The sequence below is a fragment of the Podarcis melisellensis genome (assembly GCF_964234715.1).
Source record: "Podarcis melisellensis genome assembly, chromosome: 5".
In the NCBI taxonomy this organism is placed as follows: domain Eukaryota; kingdom Metazoa; phylum Chordata; class Lepidosauria; order Squamata; family Lacertidae; genus Podarcis; species Podarcis melisellensis.
Window position 1 is genome coordinate 65714211 of NC_138537.1, and position 26480 is coordinate 65740690.

The 26480-nt window shown below is 40.5% G+C and overlaps 1 protein-coding gene across 9 annotated transcripts in view; it reads left to right on the forward strand.

Annotated features, from left to right (window-relative positions):
* The window catches only part of PRKG1 (protein kinase cGMP-dependent 1), a gene marked incomplete at its 3' end in the record, with an annotated part of 657581 nt that overhangs the window by 190062 nt on the left and 441039 nt on the right, over window positions 1-26480 (forward strand). For all 9 annotated transcript variants that reach the window (XM_081912963.1, XM_081912964.1, XM_081912961.1 and 6 more), the window contains one exon: window positions 3350-3516. In XM_081912963.1, the coding sequence (XP_081769089.1) occupies window positions 3350-3516 (167 nt within the window). The remainder of the gene's footprint in view (window positions 1-3349; window positions 3517-26480) is intronic.

A 26480-nucleotide genomic window follows, 5' to 3' on the forward strand; every position in this document is an offset into this window, starting at 1 on the left:
AATGTGGCTTTGTTCTCAAATAGGTTACCTTGGTGTCAGTGTCGTAGCGTGGGTTGTCAGCACCCGGGGCAAGGCAAGTAATTTGCACCCCCTAACCCGTGGATTTGTGCCCCCTAACCCGTGGATTTGCACCCCCTAACCCTAATCCTAACCCCCAGATGTTGCGCCCGGTGCGGCCGGCCCCCCCGCACCCCCACGCTATGCCACTGCTTGGTGTTCTTGTGAAGACACTTCTACCATATCAATTTGGGGGGGTAGAGACTATGCGATGCATTAAATATAATTATGCATGCCACTTAGACTCCTGGCCATGTCTAGCTCTAGCAGCTGCCATGGCTGGGCATGTGCTGTATGATCCAGACTGGTTCAGCAGCTAACCAAAGTGACAGCATGCAGAGATGTCCCCAGAGGCACTGCAGAGGATAGAGTATTGAAAGACTGACTTGTATATCTTTTTGGAAGAGTCACAGATTACATCATGTGTATTTTTTATATATAAAAAAGAACAATACTTCTAGTTTGTGCTGTTAAAATGCCAAGGTGTACAGTTTGGTGAGGTGATTAAAATACGGTTGCAACAGACTATCTGATAGGGCAGCATACATACTCTCCAACATTTCTGGTGAAAATAGCGACATGCAGTGCTATTTTTCTAGGAAAAGAGGTGCTGGAACTCACCACGAGCACCTCCCTCATTCTCTTAGAATGGCCATGGTGCCCACCTGAGTGGTTCTGGAACTGAATTCAGGTGAGTTCCGGCTGGAAAAAGGCCATGGGGATGTCCTATTCCATACCCTCCAACATTTCTCTGATGAAAATAGGGATGTTCTAAGGAAAAGCGGGACATTCCAGGATCAAATCGGAAACCAGGATGGCTTCTGTAGATTCGAGACTGTCCCTGGAAAATAGGGTCACTTGGAGAGTCTGAGTGTAACAGCATGAGAACATACAAAGCTTGAGGATGAGCTTACTTATGCCGAATGACCTGATGATCAGCTCGGTGCTATGAATGATGTAACAACAAATTGTAACTCATTACGAAGACCATTACTCCTAGATTTATTTAGAAGGCTATGTATAATATTGTTATTAGTTTTTTTGTGGGGGAGAAAAGAAGGCTGTAGGCTTGAGCCCCGCTTCAAATTCCTGGATGCAGCATGGATTCAATTGCTGGAATAGCCAGGCCAGCCTTGTAATGGTCCGTTAAGTAAGAATGGGTCGTTAAGGTAACAAAGGGAGTGGCTCTGTGCCAGAGGGAAAAATGAGTGGGTCTCCTTCCCTCAACTGTCTGTTTGTTAAAAAGACAAAAGGCCAGATTTATGGAGAGTTGAGTGATGTGAGCTAGAAGCCAGAAGCAAAACCAGCAGGCTAGAAAGGTAGAGAGAGAGAGAGAGAGAGAGAGAGAGAGAGAGAGAGAGAGAGAGAGAGAGAGAGACCTGATTTCTGTTGGAATCCAAGGCTATGGCTATGAGAGAAGCAGGACCTCATCCAGGCTATCACCTCAACACAGGAGGATAGCCTGGCTTATACAGTATGTTAACCTTTGCTGGATCCAGGGGTTAGAAGAGCCCCAAATTCATAACACTACTTTGTACTCCCCAGCAACACCAGGAGAGCCACAAGTTTCCTACCTCTGTATAAGTTTTTGAAAAAACAACTGAGAGGGGGAAAACAACCTTCAAAACATAGTTCTCTAAGCAATTAAACCAGCCAACCTTCTCTCCCCTGGTTGGTTGGAGAATCTAGGAAACAGCAGATGTTTCTGCTCCGCACATTGTATGTGAAGTGCTATTTGCATGCGCCCACAGTCACCCACATGCTCTTCCTTAATGTTGAAGCTACCTTGAGTTCATAAAATATTTATTTTGCATATATTTAAATAATAACTAAAGGCAGGATTTGGCAAACAAAATTAACCAAGAATCTCACAAATACACATGGATGTATGATATTTATCTTTTGAATGTTACCATTTATAAATTATGTTCTTTAAGCCCCTGTTTGTTCACATTTATAATTTTCAGATGCTCATTTGCACAAAATCCCTTAAGAAGCTTTTAAACAATTATTGTCTGTAATCTTTATGTCGTTCACTGTATTATCAGATGGATAAAGATAGATTTGATAGACATACTGGGGGAAATTCAATATGTAAATTATGATGACTAGAGCACAGTTAACATTTGTGCTTGAGTGATTCAGAGTAGTAGATAATTCTTCAAGTCTTATGCTGATGCTTCATTAAAAGCTTTGTAAAACATTATGAAAAAACAAAGGGATTGGTCCTACCTGCATTGTTGAGATACTGAACTATGGGGATTTTTGAAAAGGTTATTCAAAAATTACAGAACTATTACAAGTACCACTGGGAAGAACATGGTCCTTTTAACGGTTATTGAAAAATATAATTACGAAAAGCTATGTGGTTACTCTCTATTTCTTTCATTAAAACCAGATGACCTCAAACCTTTAAAGAAGTTTTTATGTAACTAAGATACTTCTATAATTTTTGGTATTTGAAGCTGGGGGAACTGCTGAGGTAAAGTTGGTGGGAGTTAATACATGAAGTTATTGTTGTTCATAACAACATTCCGTATTTTTTGCTATATAAGACGCACCAGACCACAAGACGCACCTAGTTTTTGGAGGAGGAAAACAAGAAAAAAAAATATTCTGAATCTCAGAAGCCAGAACAGCAAGAGGGATCGCTGCGCAGTGAAAGCAGCAATCCCTCTTGCTGTTCTGGCATCTGGGACAGCTGTGCAGCCTGCATTCACTCCATAACACACACACACATTTCCCCTTACTTTTTAGGAGGGAAAGGGGGAGTCTTATAGAGCAAAAAATATGGTAGTTTTTCTTGCAGAGATGTCTGAATTTTGGACTGCTTTATTCCCACAACATGATTTTTTGTTTTTTTGACTAAGAGAGAACAATTAACAAGTCCCCAGTTTATGTACATTCTGTTTCAATGGGTGCTAAGCATAGACCAAGTAGTGACAGTATTTGCATAACTATCCTCCTCTTGTGGTTCATAAACAGGAAAGGTCAATCTTAAAAACAAATTCTGAACAAACAGGTGTTCAGCACCCCACTTCCCACCCCCACTCCCCTGCTTCTAGATTTAGATTTTGTGAGTAAGTTGTATTGTATATGCATGCAGTGGTGTGTGTGTGTGTGTGTGTGTGTGTGTATGGTATGTGAATTGTTTGTTATAAGTATTTTCCCAAACTGAAAAGTAAGAAGTTTTTTTTAAAAAAAATATTTCACATCACACAATGACATTCACACATGCTGCTTTTGGGAGTTGATTAGCACATTTTGACATATCTTTCCTTTCTCTCCATAGGTCAAAGGATCTAATAAAGGAAGCTATTCTTGACAATGACTTCATGAAGAATCTAGAACTGTCACAGATCCAGGAGATTGTGGATTGTATGTATCCAGTGGAATATGGCAAGGACAGTTGCATTATCAAAGAGGGAGATGTCGGTTCACTGGTATATGTCATGGAAGGTATGTCGTACAGCTGTTTCATTCATATATATATATATGTTTTCCCTCTTAGCTGCTTCCAGAGGGACTATCGCTATATTACATGGAACATTCCATAGTGGCTAGAGGAGGCTACTCTTATAAAGCGTTTCCACTCATTGCATGTTGCTTTCATACCCAATATGGTACTTTAATACTAGAATCCATCTTTAACTATATCAGTAAGTGCAGTGTATCTGCACTTACACCAATTCAGGATTGGGAAATCTGTGGCATTCCAGGTGATTATTGGCCTCAGTCTCCTATTATCCTTGACCATTGGTCCTGATGGCTGAGGCTGATAGAACTGGAGTTCAACAACACCTGGTGCAAGGGTGGGCAGAATTCATATTTGAGTGATCTTTTTTGTTCTTTGCTCAAACCCTGAGACTTATGAGCCAGAGCCTAGTGCAAAAGACACACACTTAGATGTAAAGAATTCTGAGCCCAGGACTTGTTTTGAGTTCTAGAACTGCCTGGAGCTCATAGTCCACTCCTTGTTACCTTCAAGGATTCTTCATTTCAATGCTATAATTTAGGGTGAGAGGGGAAACCCGTCTTGTTACTGCTGTTCTTAAATAACTACGACTAAGAACTCCTTGTCTATTTCAAACTACCCAGAGACCTTGCAGTAGATCCATATCTGCCCACTCCTGGTCATTAGGGCTACAGGTAACCCACCCTGATTACAGTGCATTGTTTTGAACAATACCGCTGAAGTGAGAGTGTTGCAAATCTAGTCTCTTTCACTTTGAGTGAGAAACCATGCGGTGGTGTGTGGTACCCTGCTGCTATTCAGAGGTTGTGAACACACTTATCTGCAGATTGGGTGCAGGGCTAGAGTACATATTGAGTGAATGGATTGGACTACACTGGGCAGAATCCAGTGCAGATTTTTGTTGATACAGACACAACCTGAGGATTGCTTCCTAATACTGTATAACAGTTTAGAACACTGCTATATTGTGCATATTCAGCTGAGTGAAAGGCACACACATTGCAGAACTACTTAGGAAATTTCACTATGCGTATTATTTAGATGTATATTTTAATCACGTTTGCATGATGTTTTCAGATCTGGGGATGATTCACAGTTTCTGTGAAATTCTAAACTGGAAAGCGGACTTAATACTTTGATCATACCCTAGGGTTGTCATATTTCAAAAAGTAAAAACCAGGACACCCCAAGCTCTTTTTTTCCTTAAAAAATAATGCCGAAATAATGCGATTGATTTGCCTAAGATCCAGGACAAAGTGCCGCCTTTCAGAAATCCCCCTCGGACCTCAATTCCACGTTTGAAATCCTGGTAATGTCTGGGAAAATCCAGGCATATGGCAGTCCTATCATACCCTATCATCTCTTTAACTATTTGGTTACATGTGGAATCCTGTTGTCATCTTTGGAGTACACAACATAAGAAGGTAGTGACTGTAGTTTTAGACTGTCAAAAAACTAGAAGTTTGAAGACCTGTATTTGAAAACTTGAAATGACCTGTTGTCATTACTACATATACCATATTTTTCGTCCTATAGGGCGCACCGCCCCATAGGACGCACCTCGTTTTTTGGGGGGGGGAAATGAATAAAAGAAATTATTCCCCCCCCCCCAGCCACAGCTGCCGCCCCAAGCCTTGCGCACACCTGCCCGGCGCCCCGTGCTTCGGGCTGCAGACTGCTGCCCGCAAGCCTTGTGAGCCTGCGGGAACTCCCGCCAGGCTTGCAAGGCTTGCGCATAGCTTCCTGAAGCCTGGAGAGCGAGAGGGGTCGGTGCACACTGATGCCTCTCGCTCTCCAGGCTTCAGCGAAAGCCTGCATTCGCCCCATAGCACGCACACACATTTCCCCTTCATTTTTGGAGGGGGAAAAGTGCGTCCTATGGGGCGAAAAATACGGTAGATCATTCATTTTAGGAGATCAGAAAATTGAAAAATTATCACTTAGTGCAGTGTTTTTAATACTAAGATTGCTGATTATAAAGTACCTTGATAGCTTCATGCATTATAAGTATCACTTAATTGCAAAATATTGTTCTTATCCTTAATTTGTATTACATGATGTAAGAAGTTTTATCATGTTGCTACAGCACTGTCAGATGTTCTGAAAGGAGGAACTGAAGAGCTTTTCAGTCTCAAGGGCCCAAGATAGGTTTAATAATCTACCTGTTTCCTGTATAACAATTTAATTTCAGAGAATATGACAGGCTTCTGAGAACTGACTGAGTTTTCTCCATGTGTTTTCAACACCTTTGAAAAACAGCTGGTGGTGCAGTTGTTGGCACTGCATTTATATGTTTTATTTGTCATTATCAAAGGGTCTAATTTGGCAGATTTTTGTTCATGTTTGTGGGGTTTTTTTTGCACCAGTAAACAACCCATGCAAATTGATACATTTTCTGGTCACAACCTAATACCATGGATTTCCAAGATATTTAAGGCTGCTTGCTAGGGGTTGGATTGTAGAGTTTTTACGGGGCTCAGTGCATCTCCTATAAGTCTCTAGCTTTCTGGTTTGGTGTGGAAAAAATGGACCTATTATTACAATATTGTGTGGTATATTGATTTTCTGGGTAAAATGGTCCAGCCTGGATTGAAGCATTTTTAGTTAAATGTTTTCAATGACAGAAATTTAAGCACATACTTACTCACCTGTTGAAATCTATGAAACAATGTTTAACTTTGCCTGTGTCAATCATGCCCTTCCTTGTTTTGGTTGCTTAAATAAATAAAAGGAGCCTCAAAGTTACAAATTATGCTTTGAAATGTAATTTTATTTCAAAACCTTAATGCTACTCTTAAATCACTTTTTTAAAAAAGCTGCTGTCGTAAGTTTGTTTTCCTATCCTTTTAAGGCTAAGCCCTTTTGTCGAAGAGCAGTTTTGTTTTTCTTTCAGCTTTGGGAATGCATGCTTGACTAGAACAATGTTGTGCATTATGAATTGGTGACTGAGAGAGGTCCCTGAACTTGGTAGCTCAATCCTAACTATGTATACTCAGATTTAAGTCCTATCAAATTAAATAGGGTTTACTCCCAGGTAAGTGTGGTGGTTATGATTGCAATTTTTCCATACTGTGTAGGAAGCAGTACTAACAAATTTTATGTTGCAGTTTCATATAGGAAGCGATAACTTCAAAATTTCCATTGGCATATGAGAACAAAAAAATACATTACCAGGAAATAATGGCGTTTCTCAAAATGTTAATATTATATTGGTATTTAAGTGACACTGGCAGAGGAAAACTTCAGGTTCAATTAAGAGCGCTTAATCCTCCCGCTACAAAAGTCTCCAGGACATTTTTATTACCTCCCCTCATCCTGGCAGTTTCTGAGACTAGAAATAAGCGCAGCTGGGGGGGGGGGAATGGTCTCAGGGATGGGACTTTTGCAGAGAAGAATCAGTGGGTGCTGGAGGGTTATGCACCTCTTCCTCCCACCTAGTGATTCTCCCCTGCAAGTGTTGCCCTCAGTTCGTGTTATACTTTTGGGAACACTTATCACTTGACACAATTATGCAGCATCATCCTAGGTGAAATAGCAACTACTTTATTTTGTAAATGAGCTGCTTCCAGCATCTGGATGTGTTAAAATGCATGGGCATGGGCACATCTTAATTTTATGTGAAACGGAAGTACTTTTCAAAATGAAATTCTCGTATTATTTATTTATTAAAAAATACTTGTGTACCACTGAATCATAAAAAATATCAAAGCAATTTACAACAATATCAACGTATAATAAAAACAATGTAAATGCTTAAAGTCAAGAGCCATCAGCTATTATGAAAAGAGAATTGCATAATTTTCTCCATAGGACTGGTGGCACAGAAGTGCTTTTAGCAGGTGTTGTTAAAAGCTGAAACAGAAGGCACCAGCTGAATCTCTAGTGGCAGAGCATTCCACAAGACTAGGCCAATGACACTAAAGACTTGGGTTCTTGTTGTCTGATGAGCCTTTCCAACTCCAGAGCTAGCCAATGACATATCTTGATGACTGAGCTGGGATATAAGGGTTTTGGCTGTTCTTAAGGTACAGGGCTTTGTAAATTAATACAGATGGACCATGGTTGGTCTGGAGTGAGATAAACCAGGAGCCTGGTTTTGGACAATGTAATGTTAAGCCAATCCATGGCTTACCTGACAGTTGTGCAGTAGTGGCAAGAGGGCAGAAGGAATAAAGCAGCTGCTACCTTATCTCTGGAAATCTACAAAGCTTCCCATCCACACTAAGCCATGGTTTGGCAGACTGGGTCAATATATAGATATAAATGGGGTCCAATTTCTACAGAGCTCTTGCAATAAAAAGGCTCTTTCACGATACCGGGGGGCGCAAAGGTGCCCACCGAATCTCCTTGTCCACAGGCTTCAGTGCCTGTGATTTTAGGGGTCCCCCGCTCGCCGTAGCGGGTCAGACCCGAACACACGGAGCAGTCCTGCTTCGGAGCTCGAAGCAAGGACCGCCATTAACGCTGGTGCCGACCGGAAGTCTCGGCTCCCATAGAGTTGTAAGGTCCCTGCAACGTCAGCTAGCTGTTACTGGGAAGTACAGCCCAGTCTGTTGATGGTCACCAGATGTGATAATGCAGAGAATGCTTTCAGGCTTCTGGAATTTATCTGGCTTAACCAGTCTAGGTGTATCTGCGTACTGAAAATGAAATTATAAAGAAATTAAACAAAGTAATGGATAATGGCAACTAGAGTGATGTGATGGTAGCAAGATCAAATGCTTGTTTTCACTGGTAATATACATTTTCACTACAGCTTACTGATTCATGACTACCTGCAGAATATACTGCTTATTCTGTACTCATTTACCACACAGAGGAGCATATATTTAATTAGTTGACATATTTTGTGTTTCAACATTTATGTGGAACCTTAGAAATACTTCCAGAAGTGTCTTCTTCTACCTGCACTACATCTGGAAGAAAACACATTTTTTTGTTCTTTAAGCTTCATGAAATGTTGAGCTCCATAATTCCAGGGTCTTCCTGGGGTCAACTGTTAGCAGTGATCCAAAGTGGACCAGCCTCCCATACCTTCCTCTTTCCTTATTTTCCTTTACAACACATATTGTTTTCCTTTACAACACAATTGTTTTAAGAAACAATTATTCAGAGGGGGGCAATCTGCTTTTCAACTGCAATAGAAATTGGTGCATAGATGAACGTTCTCCTTTCTGCAGCCCCTAATGAATTTTCTTCAAACAGTTTTAGAAATCTGTATGCAGTTTGCAGCATATGTAAACTCTAATTGCTGCTGTGGAGTTTACAAAACCCAAAGGTGCAGCTTACAGACATTCTAAGCTCTGCATGCTAAAATGTTTATGATGTCCACAACTGCATCTCTAGTGCAATAATTCCAGTATATAGAGTAAAGACTGAAGTGTACACTAGATACATTGCCTGTAAAATTATATGGGTAGAACTTGGATGTTTTATGGAATATTATAAAGGGAACAAAAGTGCATCAACTCTAGTTCTCTTCTGCAAAGTGGGGCAATCAAGCAGGCCTCCTCCCCAACGCACACTATCTAGCAACAATTTGCCAGTGATTAAGCTCTGTGATATTCTGGAGTAGACGGTTCACTGGTCTGATCCAGCAGACTTTTCTTATCTTATTAGGAATCTTGTGTTATCCTTGTTTCTTCATTTGCAGTAACATGTTCTACTGCTTTACTAAATGGTTTACTTTACTTTTCTGTGAACAATGGTGCAAGAGATGGTTATGCATCCAAGAGAACACACTGAGTGGAATTCACTGTTGTGTTATGATGTATTTTCAGTGTGTGCAAGCACTGGCAGAGGAAAGGGGGGCAGGGGGAGCACATTGCCCCTGGCAGCACAATCTCGGTGGGGTTCCATCATGGCTGCTTCCCTGCCCGTGCTGGGCGCCCCACCCCCGCAGATGGCGTGCCCCACCCCCAGGACACGCGCCAGCCCTGCCCCCGCCTGCTCTTTGCCCGCCCCCCCAAGTGCCGGAGCATGAAGCTCCGCCACTGTGTGCGAGCATTTCAGCTTACTAGACAGAACTATTCCCCCTCTACTCCCTCTGTATGTGGGCAGGGGGAATGTGGGGGAGGAGAGGGTGATTGTTCTTTGCAGGGTTTTTGCTGATGGAGCTCATTAGGTGAATTCCACCCATTATGTTTAAAAGGGAAATTAGTTACATAGAAGTATTACATTGTATTACTTATATTGCATAACTACCAATATTTTTCTTTATTGTTATTGTCTATGCCCATGAGTGTTTGCAATTTCAATACATAATTTTGGTTTTGATGATTGTGTTATTAGCTTGTCTGAATTTTCCTAAACCCACTTGATTTTTAGCAGTGTTTTGTTATTACACTTTTGGCAGTGTTGGTCATGTATCTGCATGAGAGATTAGTTGTATAACACCATGCAAAAAACAATATCATAAACATGATGTGTTTGTTGTGGTTATACATTCCCCATAAGAGCACTCAGTGAAGAAGCATGGCATTTATTAGCATGAATTCCGGCAAACACTTTCCCCTCAACCTGTCAACGATTTTTTTCCCAATCGTCTTCTGACCTCCCACTTCTCATTGGTGATTATGGTACACATTAGTATTTTATGATGCCTAGCATGTGCTAAGCCTTTTAAAAACCAAGACTGGAAAAAAGAGAGAAAAGTCTGAAAGGTTATGCAAACCTGCACTTTCTCCCTAATAAGGATGACTGTTACTGGAATGGTATGAAATAGCCATGCACTGCCCCTAGTCATGGTCATTGGATGCACTAACAGAGCAGTGTCAGAGCAGCCATCAATAACAGCAACCATGCTTCCATAAGGGTTGTGTGGTTTGTGCATGAAATGAGACAGCACATGCTCCATTTGTACTTTGCTTATTGTTATCATTGCAGGCTTCCCCCCACTTACGCAGGGCTTACATTCCAGGCCCCTGCATGAGAAGTGCAATCGCATAAAGTGGGGAGCACCCCACTTTATAAGGAGGGAATGTGAGGAGGAGAGAGATAGAGAGAGTGCACAACATGACTCCAGAGTAAGAAGATTTGGAAGCTGGCGACTCTCCCAGTGTGCGGAGAGGCAGTGGTGGGGGGCAGGGGGCGTGAGCTGGACCAGGCGAGTGTCAGGGGGATGAGGTTGGGCTAGGCAGGTTGACCTTCTGCCCCCTCCACTTTCCCCCCAAGCCCAAGCATGAGCAAAGTCAGGGAGAGAGAGAGAGTTGGTGCCTCATTCCCAAGCGGGGGATTGGGGTGCTCTGCATGTGTGCAGGCTCCACCCCAAAGTACACTGGCTATAACATGCCACAGACGGGCATGGAGCGCCGCCCAGATGGGGCGCCAGGCAGAGGCAGGTGGATAGTCTCAGGAGGGTGAATGTGCTGCCATGGCCAGAAGGCAGGCAAGCGAACAAGCAGGTGGTCAGAAGCCAAGCTGAGGCACCTCTCCCTCTGTGCGCCAGGAGGGCTCCGGCTACTTCAAGACTTGGCAGTTTTGAAAGTGCTGTAGCCCTTCCCTTGCTTGGACAGCAGCTCTGAGCGACTTCCAGGCAGGAGGGAAAGCCAGCCTATTTATTTATTAATTTTGCAGAGACTTGGATGCACCTAAGGGGGTGGGGAGGGTGATGCTTGTATTACATTTCTATCCCATGTATCCCCCATGGAGCTCAAGGTCATGTACTGTCCTAAGTATACCCAGCTTCCAGTGAAATCTCTCTGCTTCTCTGCCACTGATGGCAATGATAGTCAGGGTTACCATAGGGTCACTACCTGCCTAAGTGCACATCATGGGTGGACCAGCGTACATACCTTCACTTCAGTGACATCGCCATTTAGTTCCCATTGCAAAAATTAGTTGTGGGATGGTTGGTTTTCATTTCTGTGCACCTGCTTTAAGGCATCAGCTGAGGCTGTCACACCCCATGAACCTGAGCAATACCTGCAGGTAACTTAGCAACCATGTCCTAGAGCGAATAAAGTGTTGGAAGATTTGTGTGTGCGGTGTGAGTAAATGTCCTCTGGAGACTGCTTGAAAGCATCAGGCTAATTCTCCATGACCTCTCAGAACTCCTAAATTCTGCTAGAATGCTGAAGCTGACACAGAAAAGGGAGAAGTGAAAGAAAGGAGACTTTTAAAGTTGAGGAGCAAACAAAGCAAAATTGGGCTGGACACGTATAGTACAGTCACCAGGGCCAAAGCCAATTATCCTTTTTCCAATTATACTCGGCCCAAAACATTGTTACAGTGTTCCAACAGCGTTTCAAAGAAATGTAGTTATGTTTACTGTAAAGTCCATGAAATAAATTTCTGTGCGATATTCAAAACCACGCTTCCTGCCATTGATGCCACAAGGCAATAATTTTTGGTTGGTTTCCTTGTGGCCTTCTAGCTGTTGTTGGGTTCCACCTCCCATTATTCCCAGCAAGCATAGCCAATGGTCAGGGAGCAATGGGAGATGTAGTCCAATAACAGCTTGAAGGCCACACTTTCCCCACCTGAGCCAGTATCTTTGCTTAGTTTAGATACAGAATAAACAGCTGAAGCTCAGAGCTCAGTTATACTTCATTTTGTTATCTTAATGCAAAGCAGTAGTTCACTGTTCTGCTTTCTTTGTGCGCCTCCTTTTGCTAAACATGTTCAGCTTTCTTCAGTCATTATTTTTAATTAAACTATTCGCAAAGGTCATTATGAAGAGATGGTGCGGCATTTTAATACCGCCAAGGCTGCACTAGGTTAACAGCTATCAGATGTGTGGGTGTTGCTTCTTCCTAATGAGGATCAATGTGTTATTTCACATTTTGGAAGTAGAAATCTTTATCCTATTGCGCTTCTTCCAAAGGTGTCTACATTAGTGTGCCATATTTAACAACTGAATCATCATGATTCCCCCTCAACAATATAATTGATCACTTAAATGATAGCCCTATTATAAGCTTTTTAAAGAATGCCAATATAAATAAATTTACAGTTTTAAAATATTATTTCACAAGAATTGCAGTTTGCATGAAATATGAGGGCAAGTAATTAATAATATTTTATTTTAGAGCTGGATGCTCATAGGAAGAGATCAAATTTTGATTTAAAGCAAATCAGATCCCTATATTGAAAATACATAAACTAGAGGTGTTTGCATTACTTCACAAAATGCTAGAACAAATAAATGAGGATAGACTAGCTGAAATTCCATGTTATGTTGAGCTATGTGATCTTTTTAAAAATAAAAGACCCCCCAAAACTAGTCTGGGCAGACTGTGAAGTAGAGCAGGGAAAGGACCGGCAGGGCTCAACATCCTCTCTGGTTATCTTTCAGTTCGTAATCACCTTCCTCACAAATAATTTTCACTCACTGAAGTCGGATCAGGATCAGCAAGGGTAGATAATGGATTTTGTTTATTTACTTTATTTAAATATTTATTAATCCTGCTCTTCAGTCAGAAAAAGTCCTCAAGGTGCTTTACAGATCACAAAAAGGAGGCAGCCCTTGACATTGGGCTTCTAATCTAAAAAGGCATGACACAAAAAGGAAAATGGGTTGAGAAGGAATGTAAGGAAACTCCTGCGCAAATTCTTAGTTGCAAGTTCTTCTAATGAGCAGCTTGGGTGAAAACGTTCAGAGAATAGGAAGCAAAAGTTGCTTGTTTTTTAGGGGCTCCAACAGAGTATCCTTTCTCTTTCCTCCTCTGTAGCCTGATATGATGGCTACTGCCAAGTGACTGCTGATAGAGGGAGGAGCCTGGCTCCCAAATTTACTTCGGAACAGGGAAATGGAATCTTGTAATTAATAGCAACAAACTTAATGCTGATGTTGATAGGATTGTTTTCTCTGTCCGCATTGCAGAAACTGCATGCATAATCTATGTGCATAATCTGCACATAGTTCAGCTCAAATTTTGTTTAGTAGATAGGACACCAGAGACGAAGCAGAGTGTTTCATAAAATAGCAATGTGTTGCTGCTGCATATCAACACAGATGATATGGTACAGATCATATGACACAAACTGACATAGAAATAATTTGGAATTTCAGATGTACAGTGGTACCACGGGTTATATAAGCTTCAGGTTACAGACACTTAAGGTTACAGACTCCGCTAACCCAAAAATAGTACCTCGGGTTAAGAACTTTGCTTCAGGATAAGAACAGAAATCGTGCTCCGGCGGCGTGGCGGCAGCTGGAGGCCCCATTAGCTAAAGTGGTGCTTCAGGTTAAGAACAGTTTCGGGTTAAGAACAGACCTCCGGAATGAATTAAGTACTTAACCCGAGGTACCACTGTACCCTCCATTCTGCAGCACTGATTGGAAGTGAAGGTATTTAGCTCAGGGAAAGTCTTTGCAAATACTGAAATGACAGTTACATGATCATTTACAACATAGGTGGACAACCCACAACCCACCCAGGATTTCCCAGTGCCCTATTAGTCTGCTAAACAGGGAGTATAATTTACATTGGTAGGAAGGTGTGCATGAATAACTTTCCCCATGCACCTTCCTGCCCATCATAGTCACTCTTCCCTCCTTACCAAACAGCTGTTAGTCAGGCTATGGGAAGCATAACTGCCAGCAGCAATCATCTGGTGAAAGATGGGATCACTGTTTGTTGTGCCCTTCTATCTGATTCCCAGCTGATGAGTATTGAGAATTCCCACACTTGCATGCCAACGAACGTATTTTTCCGTCTATAAGACGCCCCATGTATAAGACGCCACCTATTTTGGGGGACTCAGATATAAGAAAATGGGGGGGAGATGTATTCATGTATAAGACGCCCCCTAATTTTTGACTTTATTTTTAAGAGATAAAACCTAGTCTTATACATGGGAAAATACAGTATGTCTGCCTTTGGTTGGTCTATGGTTTGTTCTGGTTTGTGTCCCATGATTCAGCATAATTCAAAAGAATGAAAGGATGGGGTGGGAACAGGAAAACCCAGCAAATTCAGAAACATTACATTAAGGATTAATGGTCAGGTGGAATGGCTGCTATTGCTGGGAGAGGATAAACAAAATGTCAACTGAACACCTCAGTCTGATGAAGTGGGCCTCACTCTTCTGCAGCCAGGTATAATATCCACGAACAGATAATAGTACTGAGAGGGGAGGATTCAAATGGCCTTTGGCTGAACATGAGCTGATGACCATGAAGCTTTATATTCAAAAGCTACAACAATAGACATTGGATGAGTATCCATTGCCAGTTGCAAACTTCCTGTGGGCATCTAGTGGCCACAGTGAGAATGGGATGCTGGGCTAGATGGGTCTTTGTGTGATCCAGTAGGGCTCGTCTTATGTTCTTAGGAGCTGGCTGTGGTGGTTGGAATATGCTACGCTATTTTTGTAATAATTTAGATTCACAGCAATGGATATTTTTATTTTATTTATTTTTACTAGCATGGAACAAAACAATGTTTCATTAGTATTGTTAAATGATATCTAAAAATGTGTCTCTGTTCCTTTTCTTGCAACACAAGTATATTTTTTAAAAAGAAGTCTTATGATTTAAAGCCGTCAGCTTTTTGTTAATGTAGTGTGAAAAGCTTGCAAGAAAAGAAAATCAGCATAAATTATGCATGAAATCAAAGGAGTAGTTATACAGTTCCTGCAGTAGTGCCTGAGATTTGGTACAAAAAGTGACAGCATATTTTGACATGTAATTGAAGCCCTTATGCATATAAACAGTTTTGGTAGGATGTAGAAGTCATACAGAGAGCTCCTTATTCATTACATAGCTTTGAAATAATAATAAGGAGGAGACTGAACCACTCAGAAAAAAAATTGACATAGTACCATTTGCTAAAATGGGATGGGGGACTGTTTTCCCAGAGACTCTCTCCACTTTCACTTTGATATGGAAAAAGTTAGCACGGGAATATGAAACAGCCTTGCAGATTTCTAGAAGCAGGCTGAGAGTTTAGGCTGCTTCAAAAGCATTTGCTTGCATGCCTTTCCAATGAAGTGTGTGCTCCCACACCGTATTTTACTGGGGGGGGGGGGAATCATTCAGTGTGGTAGAAACTTTACTATAGAAACTGTATATTACAGCAAGCATGTTAAGTTAAATTAATTATTTAAGAATAATTTTGAAAATGCATAATAAATCTTATCAGTAAGTTAGTAAGCTGTCTTTGCAACAGAAATATCAAATTTCATTTATGCAATAAGATCTTCATATTCTGTACAGTAAAGATAAATAATCTCTCAGCCTCACAACCACTTGCAGCAAGTGTTTCTATTCAGGTTCAATGGGTTTGATGATTATGATTATTCAACAAAATACTTTAATCAGTAGCAGTAACAATGAAAGAACAAACTTTTATGAATTGGATTGTTAGAAGAAAGAAAATACGTTTTGTGAAGTATGGGAAGGGAAAGAAAAGCTGCTGCAAGTCAGGAACTATTGCCTTTTTCCAGGGTGTGGAAGAGTATGTTGATCAGGACCAACAAAATGCTTTTAATGTCTCGCAAGCCCCCGGTAAAATTTGTGCTGCTCCTTCTGTCGCCTGAGCTCCATGAGTGGTGGCTTTCAAAGGGAATGAGAAACATTTTTGAAAGGAAAGCACTGGACAGGGATATCTTTCTCCCCATCCAGGAACCTTTCCATCCAGGCCAGTGTGTAATAGGAAGGAAAATATCTCTCTCTACTCTACAGAAGTTGATCTTCACTCCTCCTTCCACTCCTCTACTGATTGGCAAGGATTGGCAGAGGAAAGAGGGGACACTATTATGTCTTCCTGCGTGTCTTTCCATAAACTGGCTATGTCAGTTTTCACTTTAACATGCACATCACTGGCATTATTTGGAAGATTAGCCAGCAGTCAATGTGGCCATTGGTGTGATAAGGGTTAGGTGCACTGATATTATTATTATTATTCTATTGTGTACGGCTGAGAAGACCTTGGTTGGAATCATGAAGGATACCCTTCTCCCCACGTCTAGTTGTAAACTTGAGGGGGGAAAAAGTCATGATCTTGGGGGATTGCTTTTGCTTTTCTGCCTTTTATCACAAGCTATCTGAACACATGTAACCAAATGGCCTGCAAGCATCTTTAACACAGTTCACCTTGGAAGTTCCCACTGATTCTGTGTGACATGATGAACTGCAGGCTAAACTGTCCTTTCATTTTTGTGGTTGTGTAATTCTCAGGTTGCATAAATGGACAGTGAGAACAGTCGGAAGCCCGGTTATAAAGGACAACATTGTAACATACAAAATAATGTACAGAAAGATGAATTGGGGCAGTCATTTTTTAAAAAAAAACACCACACCATAAGATAAACACAAGAAGGCATCTAGAGAAACTGAAAGGTGCCCTATTTAAAATGGTTAAAAAGAAGGACTTTTCGTAACACATAATTAACCTGTGAAGCAAGATATCATTGACTTAAAGAGATTAACTTTATTCAGAAAGATTAGTCATTAATGAGATCATCCACAGTTACATTGTATGGGATTAACAACAACATTTGGGAAACATCCTGCATGCTTCGTGGATGGGGGCTGTGGGGGAGGGATTTTAATAAGAAATATGAGAAGTGACTACAAGAGATGAGCTTTATGCTGTTTTATGTTAGTACAAAGTTACAATCACTCTCTGCAATTATTGTTCTTAAGAATTCTTGGCACACTTATTTCAGCCACTTCATAGCGGTTATTTATTTAGTTCATGCACAGATCCTCATATGTGCAGAGATGTCCGGTTTTCATCCTTAGTAAATAAACTTCCTTCTTTTTGTATGTACGGAAGAGAATTTATTCTCAATCTGTACAAATGGACCACAGGCATGTATGTTTTTAAAGTGGGTATGGCATGGGCAGGCATCCTAGGAAAATGTACTAGTTCAGAAAAATAGCAGGGAGTAGAAATGACCTCCTGTCTTACCCTCCTGCCTAGCACAAGCCCATGTGGAAACGTTACGGCAAAACTCTTCCCCATGAGAGATCAGAGGGTGGCAACATGAGAAGGGCTTTGTCTGCAGTGGCTCCCAAATTGTGGAATGTCTTTGACTGATTACTATGCTATACTTCTTTTAAATGTTTTTATTGTGAGGGGGGGGGTGTTATTGGTTTGTGTTTTTTTCTTCTTGTGATTATTACGTAGTTTATGTTTTTATATGGTATTCTTATATTGTGACCCAGCCTGACATCTATGGATGAAGGGTGGTATCTCTCTCTCTCTCTCTCTCTCTCTCTCTCTCTCTCTCTCTCTCTCTCTCTCTCTCTTTTGACGAGACTGAACAAAAGGGTCTTTTAAAAAACAACAACATATGAATGAAACAAATAATAACATTTCTATTTTTATGTTGTGAGCTGCTTTGTGTGCATGAGTACAGAAAAGTAAAATGCAGTTGTTTATTATTATTATTATTATTATTATTATTAAATAATAATAGTTAATAGCACCATATGTAGCAGGTCTTACAAGAGGATCTTGGCACTTAATAATGTTCATATACAGTGGTAACTTGGGTTAAGTACTTAATTCATTCTGGAGGTCTGTTCTTAACCTGAAACTGTTCTTAACCTGAAGCACCACTTTAGCTAATGGGGCCTCCTGCTGCCGCCGCGCCGCCAGAGCACGGTTTCTGTTCTCATCCTGAAGCAAAGTTCTTAACCCAAGGTACTATTTCTGGGTTAGCAGAGTCTGTAACCTGAAGTGTCTGTAACCTGAAGTGTATGTAACCGGAGGTACCACTGTAGATGCTATATTGTCTGGTGGAAGAACAATCAGGCAGGACATAGTCACTTCTGTGTACTTCTTTCATGGATTGTTCTTTAGCTGTATTTGAAAATTTAAGAGTACTCTTGAGTACTGGTGAGCGGAGGCCTTTTTAAAATAAAACCCTCAAGCAATGCATTTGTTTGATAAGTTAATCCACTCCGACAGAAGTGTCAATGAACGCAACTGCGGTTAATGAAAGCTTAGTGGTTCAAGTTCTGGAGGAAACAATTCAAATATAAGCTAATGAATATGTTATTAACAAATTGCCTTGCAACCCAATCAATTATTAATTATACAGATTCTACAGTAACTAAATCTAGGAAGCTTTGTCTAAACTGTGAGCAACAGAAAAACCAAACATTGTTATAGTACTGTTTCCCCTATACATTGCATTCAGCCTGTCTCCAGAGGTGTGGTACTATCTCTGTTGGCAGGCATGTAAATACAGACTTTAAATTGCTCTGTGGGGAAAATCCCATCTCTGAATCATGTATGAAATTGACCTGGAGATTTTGGCAAGGTATTAATAATTTAAAGGTGACACACTGAGTTTGCTTTAGGACTTGTCCATATTCACCTTTTTTCTGATTAGTCCTGACATTTTGCCCACTGTGTGTCCTTAGCTTTCTTTAAAATATTAGCTTTTTGCTTTCTTCCCTTTGCTTAAAAGTTAGAACTTCAGTGTACAACGTGCAGAAAGGATAGATGTAAGGATGACATAAACATATTAAAAACAAAATGGATTTTTGTTTCTGATTATAAACAATCAAACTGATCTTGTTCTAGCCTGTGCTCTTTTAAAGACTTTTGCTACCTATTAGTTTGTTGCCAGCTTTACATTCCTAAAGAAAGTCAGTGAATGCTGTGCTTTTCCTCATTCTGTAATCATAGTTGATGTTGATGTTGTTTGTGCCTGCTTCTTTCCCAGCATTATAGACTCAAGCAAAGCTTTCTTTTATCAAGCAGATCACTTAGATAATGGACTCATTTATTTTCATAGAAGTTAATAGAGCCTCAAGAATTTTCTTCTTGTCAGCCCTCCTTTCCCACCACTCCCACTAAATACCATTTATTTTATCTTTTCTAAAAACAGCTGAAATATATCACAATAAGGGTTTTAATAGTATTCTGTTTATTTTTATTTATTTATTAAATTTGTATACCACCCTTTATCTGAATACAAAATACATAATAGCAAGTGGTTCATAAGAACATTCAAGAAATCCTACCATCTCTCTCTCTCTCTCTCTCTCTCTCTCTCTCTCTCTCTCTCTCTCTCTCTCTCTCTCTCTCTGTGTGTGTGTGTGTGTGTGTGTGTGTCTATATAGTGTGTGTATTATTTTTATCCTGTGAACAGCCCTGAGACCTGTGGGTGTAGGTCAGGATAGAAATTCAATTATTATTAATAATAATAATCCCAGTGCTGGGGAAAGGACCTAAACAGTAGCTTCAGGGAGCGGATTTTTGTCAGAGCTGTGGTCAGGTCTGCTCAGCTTTCTTCTCAACTGCTGTTTACACAACAAGAAATTTACACATTTGTTGTTGAACTCCCATCAGCCCCAGTCAGTATGGCCACCAAGGGTACTGGGAGTTGTAGTCCAACATCTGGAGGGTTGCAGATTTCTCCATCCCTTTGTTAAATCCTTCAAGGCAGCTCATCACACTCCAATACCTTATTTGCTGTCCTCTCTGATACAGTCCAAGACACAAGTCCTGCTTGCACCTGCTCTTAAGTGGAAGTCAGTAAAACTCAGAACAGTAAAATGGATGAAATTGGGGGTAAGGGGATTTTTTAAAAATGGATTACTTACATAAGAAGCCTGTCCAAATCACATTACACAGGCGGCATTGTTCCAAAATGAGAGATGCAATTAAGAGAGGCTTTCTTTAATTTTCCTTATGCCCCATTTAAAGCTAATTTACATTTACTTAGTTGCATTCACACCAAAGCTAAGATTCCAATTATATCTAATTGTTGCAGAAGTTTATTAGACGTAAATTCAGTTCCTAACTTGCATGGATTCAAAGGGTTTTGAATGGATGGCATGATTGGATCTCAGGATGAATGTCTTGGCTCTGCTGGTGGGTTTCTTGAAGAAATTTCATCAGCCTTTGCTGTGATAAACCTGGGTGGGAGTTTTGGTAAGGCTCCAGGATGGATAAAACGTTTGTAATGAACCATGGATGTGTGCGTATTTCTCCACCATCTGTCTTTTGCTTATCACCAGAACAGTCCTCTTGGACTAAAGGTAGGAAATGATTGCAGGAAAGTTGCAAAGGTAATTGTATAGCGGTGCATAAAAAGAGTGCTGCTGGATCAGCCCTAAAGCTCATCTAATCCAGCATTAGGCTCCTGGAGTGGCCAAGCAACTGCCTTAGGAAGTGCACAAGCATGTCATGAATGGAATAGTTGTCTTCCCCCCATGAGCCCCAGGAATTGGTATTCAGAGTCTGTATTGATGACAAATAGCCATCGGTAGCCTTATCCTCTATTGATGAATTGAAGTCATCCAAATTGCCAATGATCTCAACATCTTATGGACTAGTTTAGCTATGCATTGGGTGCAGCTTATATTTGGGCCAATACGGTATAGAACAGCAAGTTAGCAACATAACACATTTAATATCAAAAAGTGTCAGTAAATGTGGTAGATGCAGACAGAGCAGATTTGCATGTAAGCCACTATTTATTTTATTTTATTTTATTTTAATATTTTACAATTACACAATTGTAATCCTTATTCAAAAGAGACTCCTCTATCACTTGATGAATTATTATTATTATTATTATTTGGAAAAGAGGTTGTAAGTAGGAATGATAAAAGGGTGGATTACCACAAAACTGTGAGTGAACGGGGAGATGAATTGCTGGGGAAAGGGGATGAGAGGACTACTTTCTTGAGCTCTGTCGTCACCTTGATAAATTCTTTATTGCTGAAATGGGGAGAATGGAATGGGGGAAATCACTTTTTCCTATACATTTCCATTTGAGTTCTCCCTTGATCCCCTGGGGCCCATTCATGGCGAGGAGAGAAATTTGGTTTCAGAGACTTGCGTCAACTAAATGGTGTTTTCTGAGGTGTGTGCTGTCTCTTAATTCAACTTTTCTTCACCTCACCTCCAAATCCTGTGGTTGCATTGAAGAAGAAGGTTTCAGCCTCACTTTGCCACCAGACAGCCATGCTAGCAGTGGGAGAAGGAGCAGGGAGGGAAAGTTGCAGGTTACAGGCAACATACCAAAAAGTCCAGTCTTGAAGCCCAATTATTTCCTCCTCTCCTTTTGCCCTGAAGGCATCTGCAGGAGATAAGGATTCATGGCTCATTTCATTGGCTAGGCAGTGCTCATCCAATGCAATTCATCCAGAACTATTTGGGGGGGGGCAGGGCAGAGAGTGTATTCTATTCTATTCTATTCTATTCTATTCTATTCTATTCTAGTCTATTCTAAGCATTGCATTTTATTGCTTAATTAGGCTTCTGCACTGATTTTCAGGGAAGATTGTCTCTGAAAGCAGTTTACAATAAAAAGAAAAACAATAAAGTATTTAAAAGCACATAAAGCATTTAAAATTACAAAAAAATGATAAATATTTTACAGTGGAAATATAAAAACCAGCAAAACACAAAACAGCACAGCTAAACCTATTACCAAACACCAACTTTTTAATTTAAGTCCACACTCAGAATTGACTACCAGAATAGGGGGGACGGGGGCTACTATAAAAAAGGCCCTGTTTCATGTGCCCACCAACCTATTTGTTTATTTTCTTATTTCTACCGAAGTGTCATGCATCTGGTTTTATGGAGGCACTGATTAGATCCAGATCTGCTTAGCTTTAGAAAGTTGGTGTCTTTATACCATTCCCTAGGACCATGATTTTTTTCACCCTACTCCTTAACAAAAATATAGTTAAAGAGACATTTTCATCATCCTGTATTTTTCTACAATACTAGGATCTCTTTTACACTAGTAAAGATCCACTCCTGCCATGCTCCCTCTCAATTTATGATTTCAGCATGTCCACATGCTTCTTCCCTGCTTCCCTGCTTTATCTATATATAGTAGGATATAATCCATATCTATTTATCTATCTGCACACACATGCACACTGGACACACTCACAAATGAAAGAAAACATTAAACATTTCTCATCTGTCTTGTTGTCAATTAAGAACATAACAATGAGTGAAAAATTATGACACCTTTGGATTAACCTGATTTTTCTGTTCCATTTCAGCTTCTTATAAAATACTTTGATTACTTTTTGAGAAGGGTGGAGATTAATAGTAACTTCAAAAGGGCTTTTCTTGAGCTGAGGAAAATTGCATAGAAATTTTCTCTCTCTCTCTCTCTTTTAAAAAAGATTAATATATGGGTGTAAGAGAGAAACAATTATTTTTATTCTCTCTTGTTCACTTTTTGCTATTGTCAGACTAAACAGTCACACAACAAAAAATGTGTATTAAGCTCCCAATTCAGTCTACATGTCCAGTGCCAGAATTCAATCCAGCATCCATTCCTATATATATTTTAGCTAACTTCCAGTTGTAACTGTCTATGTGCCTGTTGCTACTGGGTCCAGCTTTGATTGTCTTTTTGCATGCATGGCAGAACTCACATAGACTGTTGTTTTCCTGAGCTTACCCCAAATATGTTCTGGATTCCCTCCCCCCCACCCTCTGGAGTAGAAGCCAGGGTGGCGAGCAGTGGTAGATAAGGAGTGCATGGGAAGAGGATAAAGAGGGGGTCCTGCTGCACAAGTGGAAGTCCTCATACAGATGATTTACCTTTTTTGTATGTACCTGATGTTGTATATTTGAGTTCTGCTCATGGCAGCACACTGACGAGGCCTGTGTCATTATATTAGTGAATGCTGAGCATACATTTCAGCTGCTTATAATTTGACTTTTGTGGAGATGCGCAAAAAACCATTCAGCGCAGTATGCATCAGTGGTACTTGTGTAACATTACTGGGTATTTTCTGGAGGCAGAAACACACTGTGGTGGTTGTGTGTTTAGGTTGTAATTCAGCCCAAATCTTCCGCTGGTGTATTTGTAAGTAGTACTGTACAATATATTATTGCAATTGTCTTAGTAATATGCAAGTTACTTTTGCTTTTATCCACTTGAGAGTCATTAAGATCCTACGCTTGGCTTTGAGTAACAGTGGAGTACAAGATCAGATGATGAGCCTCAAGTTGTTCAAAGTGACATAATCACCACGCTGGTGTCAGCTCTCTGGAGAACTTATTGCACGGTTCAACTGCTTGTGGAAAACCTCTGTGTGGCTTCTCCGGGAGAGAAGAGTGCAAGTTCAGACCGGCTGAAGAAAATGTTATCCTATGCTTCATTGTACATCTCATCTCCTTTGTACAACGCTAGCATGATACTAGCATAATTAGCATTAGCAAATTGCCCTTTCAAGGGAAGAGAGGGTTTTCTAAAGGGAACAATACCGTTCCAGTTAATTCAGCACAACTGTCTGCTTGATCCACCGAAACGAAAGTGAGAGGACTGGGTTGGGCTTCCGGCAGCTAAATAAACCCCATTAATATTAAAAAGGTACTGAAAGAAAAGGTAGAACAAATATATATGTAAGGCCTTTCCGAACAAATGTCAAGCAAAAAGCATCCAATATCTTAATTAGCCACTGAACTTGAAAAATATGACATTTTGTCTCCAGTAAATAACTTGTTGGAAATAATGCCTAGAAATTGTCTCATTGTCCCATTAGTGTTCAGAAAACTGTTTCCCCTCCTAGTTCTGTGTTATGTCAAGGACTTAAATACACTGAGTTTGCCTTTCTCATATATTCCTATTATTTGTCTACAATCTGTACTGAAGATAAATGATTCTCATCTTTTATTTTTATGACGAGATACTGTACATTATGTTGTTAATCTATCACACTGATGCAGAGGCATGGGAATTGTTAGTATTACTCAAATTTATTTGATGAGTTGATCCTTATACTCACAGTGCTTCTTTACATTTTAAATACTACCTCATTTGGCCTCTTGAATCACAATGCACAATGGCAAGAGATAATTTAGGAGTAGCTCAGTGTTGAAGGAAAAAAAAAGGACAAAAATTTCACAGTGAATAGTATACCTTAAGGTAGCACAGGTGAGAATGAGTGCAAGTTCAGGAGTGTGTTGTTCACATTTTTTCCATGATGCTTCCATCTGACACTGTTCCTTCCCACAACTGCCATTTCTGATCTTCGTATTGTGTTATGGGTCCCTGTGGCGCTCTTGATGCTTCACATAATCTTAGAATTTTACAGATGGAAGAGACCTTGGATGTCATCTACCGCAACCCCCTGCTAAGTACAGGAAGTTAACAGCATCCTGTTTATACTTTGTAGTATCTTATACATGGTGCTGACTTTAAAAATGGTCCAGATACTGCAGCTGGTCCAGAATATGTATAAAAGATTTTTAAGTGGGTTGATCATATTACATCTGTGCTTTGTTAGCTGCACTTTCTCCCAGTCTGCTTCTGGTGATGGCTTGTTTAACAACTCGTGTAGTTTGAGCCTCTTGACAAAAGTATTTTCGCTTAGGACACACTATGAGTTTTGTTTTCTTGCTATAGTTATGTGCCTTTTTATTTTATGGTTTTGTTTTGTACTTATATTGTTTTTTAATAGTTATTTATTGTAATCTGCCCAGTGGACCACATGTGGTTGGGTGGCATGCAAATGTCCTTTTAAAAAATGAACTAAAATCCCTGAGAGCTCCAGCCTTTGTTTAAATCACATGGAATCATAATACTCAGTAATGACGCTAGCTGGCTGATCATAGGACAACCACTAGCTCTAACCCTAATTTAACTGAGCTGTTGTGAGCATAATATGGAATAATCCACAGTCATAGAAACATGATTAAAATAGAAACATACTTATAATTTAATGGCAAAAGTTGTAGCTGTTAGAGACTGGTTGGATGATGAAGAGTGGTGGGAGACACCAGCCCAAGAACCCCCAAGGGATGACACAGAGGAAGAAGACCTAGACGCGGGACAGCGGTAGTGGGACACTCAGCACTGGTCTGTGGAAGGGTCAAACTGGGAGGTGATAGAGGCAGGAGGTGGCTCAGAAGAAGAAAGCCATTCCAGAAAGAACTGGGTGCCGAGGGTCGCAGTGTGAGCACAGACTCTGACTGAGAGGAGAGGTAGCACTCTACAGCTAGCTCTCCTCCTCCATGGACACCCACATCATGAGGAGCCTTGCACATTGCTGATTGGCACAGCACTAGAGTCAGATGGATGCCAACAATATGAAAATAGTAATAATAGCAAAAGCTTGGTTTGCATTAATACACAGGAAACGAAAAATGCAATTCAGTAAAAAAAAAGTTGTCATAAATGTAGAATGCAAAATGCGGTAATAAAGGGGAAGAAGTGTTGGCGTTATTACCAGCAGGTATTGTTGTTGGAATTCAAGCCACTATCGGGAGAAGCTGGCATCTCTCCCAGGCACCCGGCTTGATCCCCGGTTGATCTACTTTGGCTGCCCACGTCCCGGCAGTCCAGGCAGACCTTGATAGGCGACCCTCCCCAGCATGGGAAGAGCACACCCACTCTTTCCTGCCCCCTGGCAGGGGAAAGAGATGGTCAGAAACGTCTAATTACATGGCTTTATTTCTGACTCTTCAGCATTACAAAAATCATGCCTGCTCTGTTCAAGCATCGGCAAACAAGTGAGAGATACTTCCTGTACATACGCAAGAGGAAGGTCTCATATTACACTCTGAGCAAATTCCGGTGAACTGCCCTGTGAACTGACTGAAACGCTGTTTCCCACAGTCAGCCAAATCACATGGTGTAAACAAGCTGGATGTCGGCAGTTGCGATGAGCTCATATGCTGACAATTGTATGCCTCACAAGTAAACCATGAGCAGCAGTACTGCAGAAAAGCATTAATGTAGATTATCAACATGTATTACTCTTTATTGCATTTATTCATAGTTTACTACAAAAATGTGTCAACAATATGAGGTTGCCCCATAATGAAATCAACCCACTGTTGACATCAGATTGCCAATCTTATACCTGTTTTTCCAAACTTGTAGCTGATATTTTCCACACATGCCATGCCATAGAATGCAAATATCTTTATTTGCAGAGGCAGCAGTACCTCCGGTGATATAAAAACAACAGCCCACCTTGGAACATAAAATATTTTGTAATTATGATTAACCTCTACCAGGTATTGCTATAATACAGAAGATTATGAAAAAG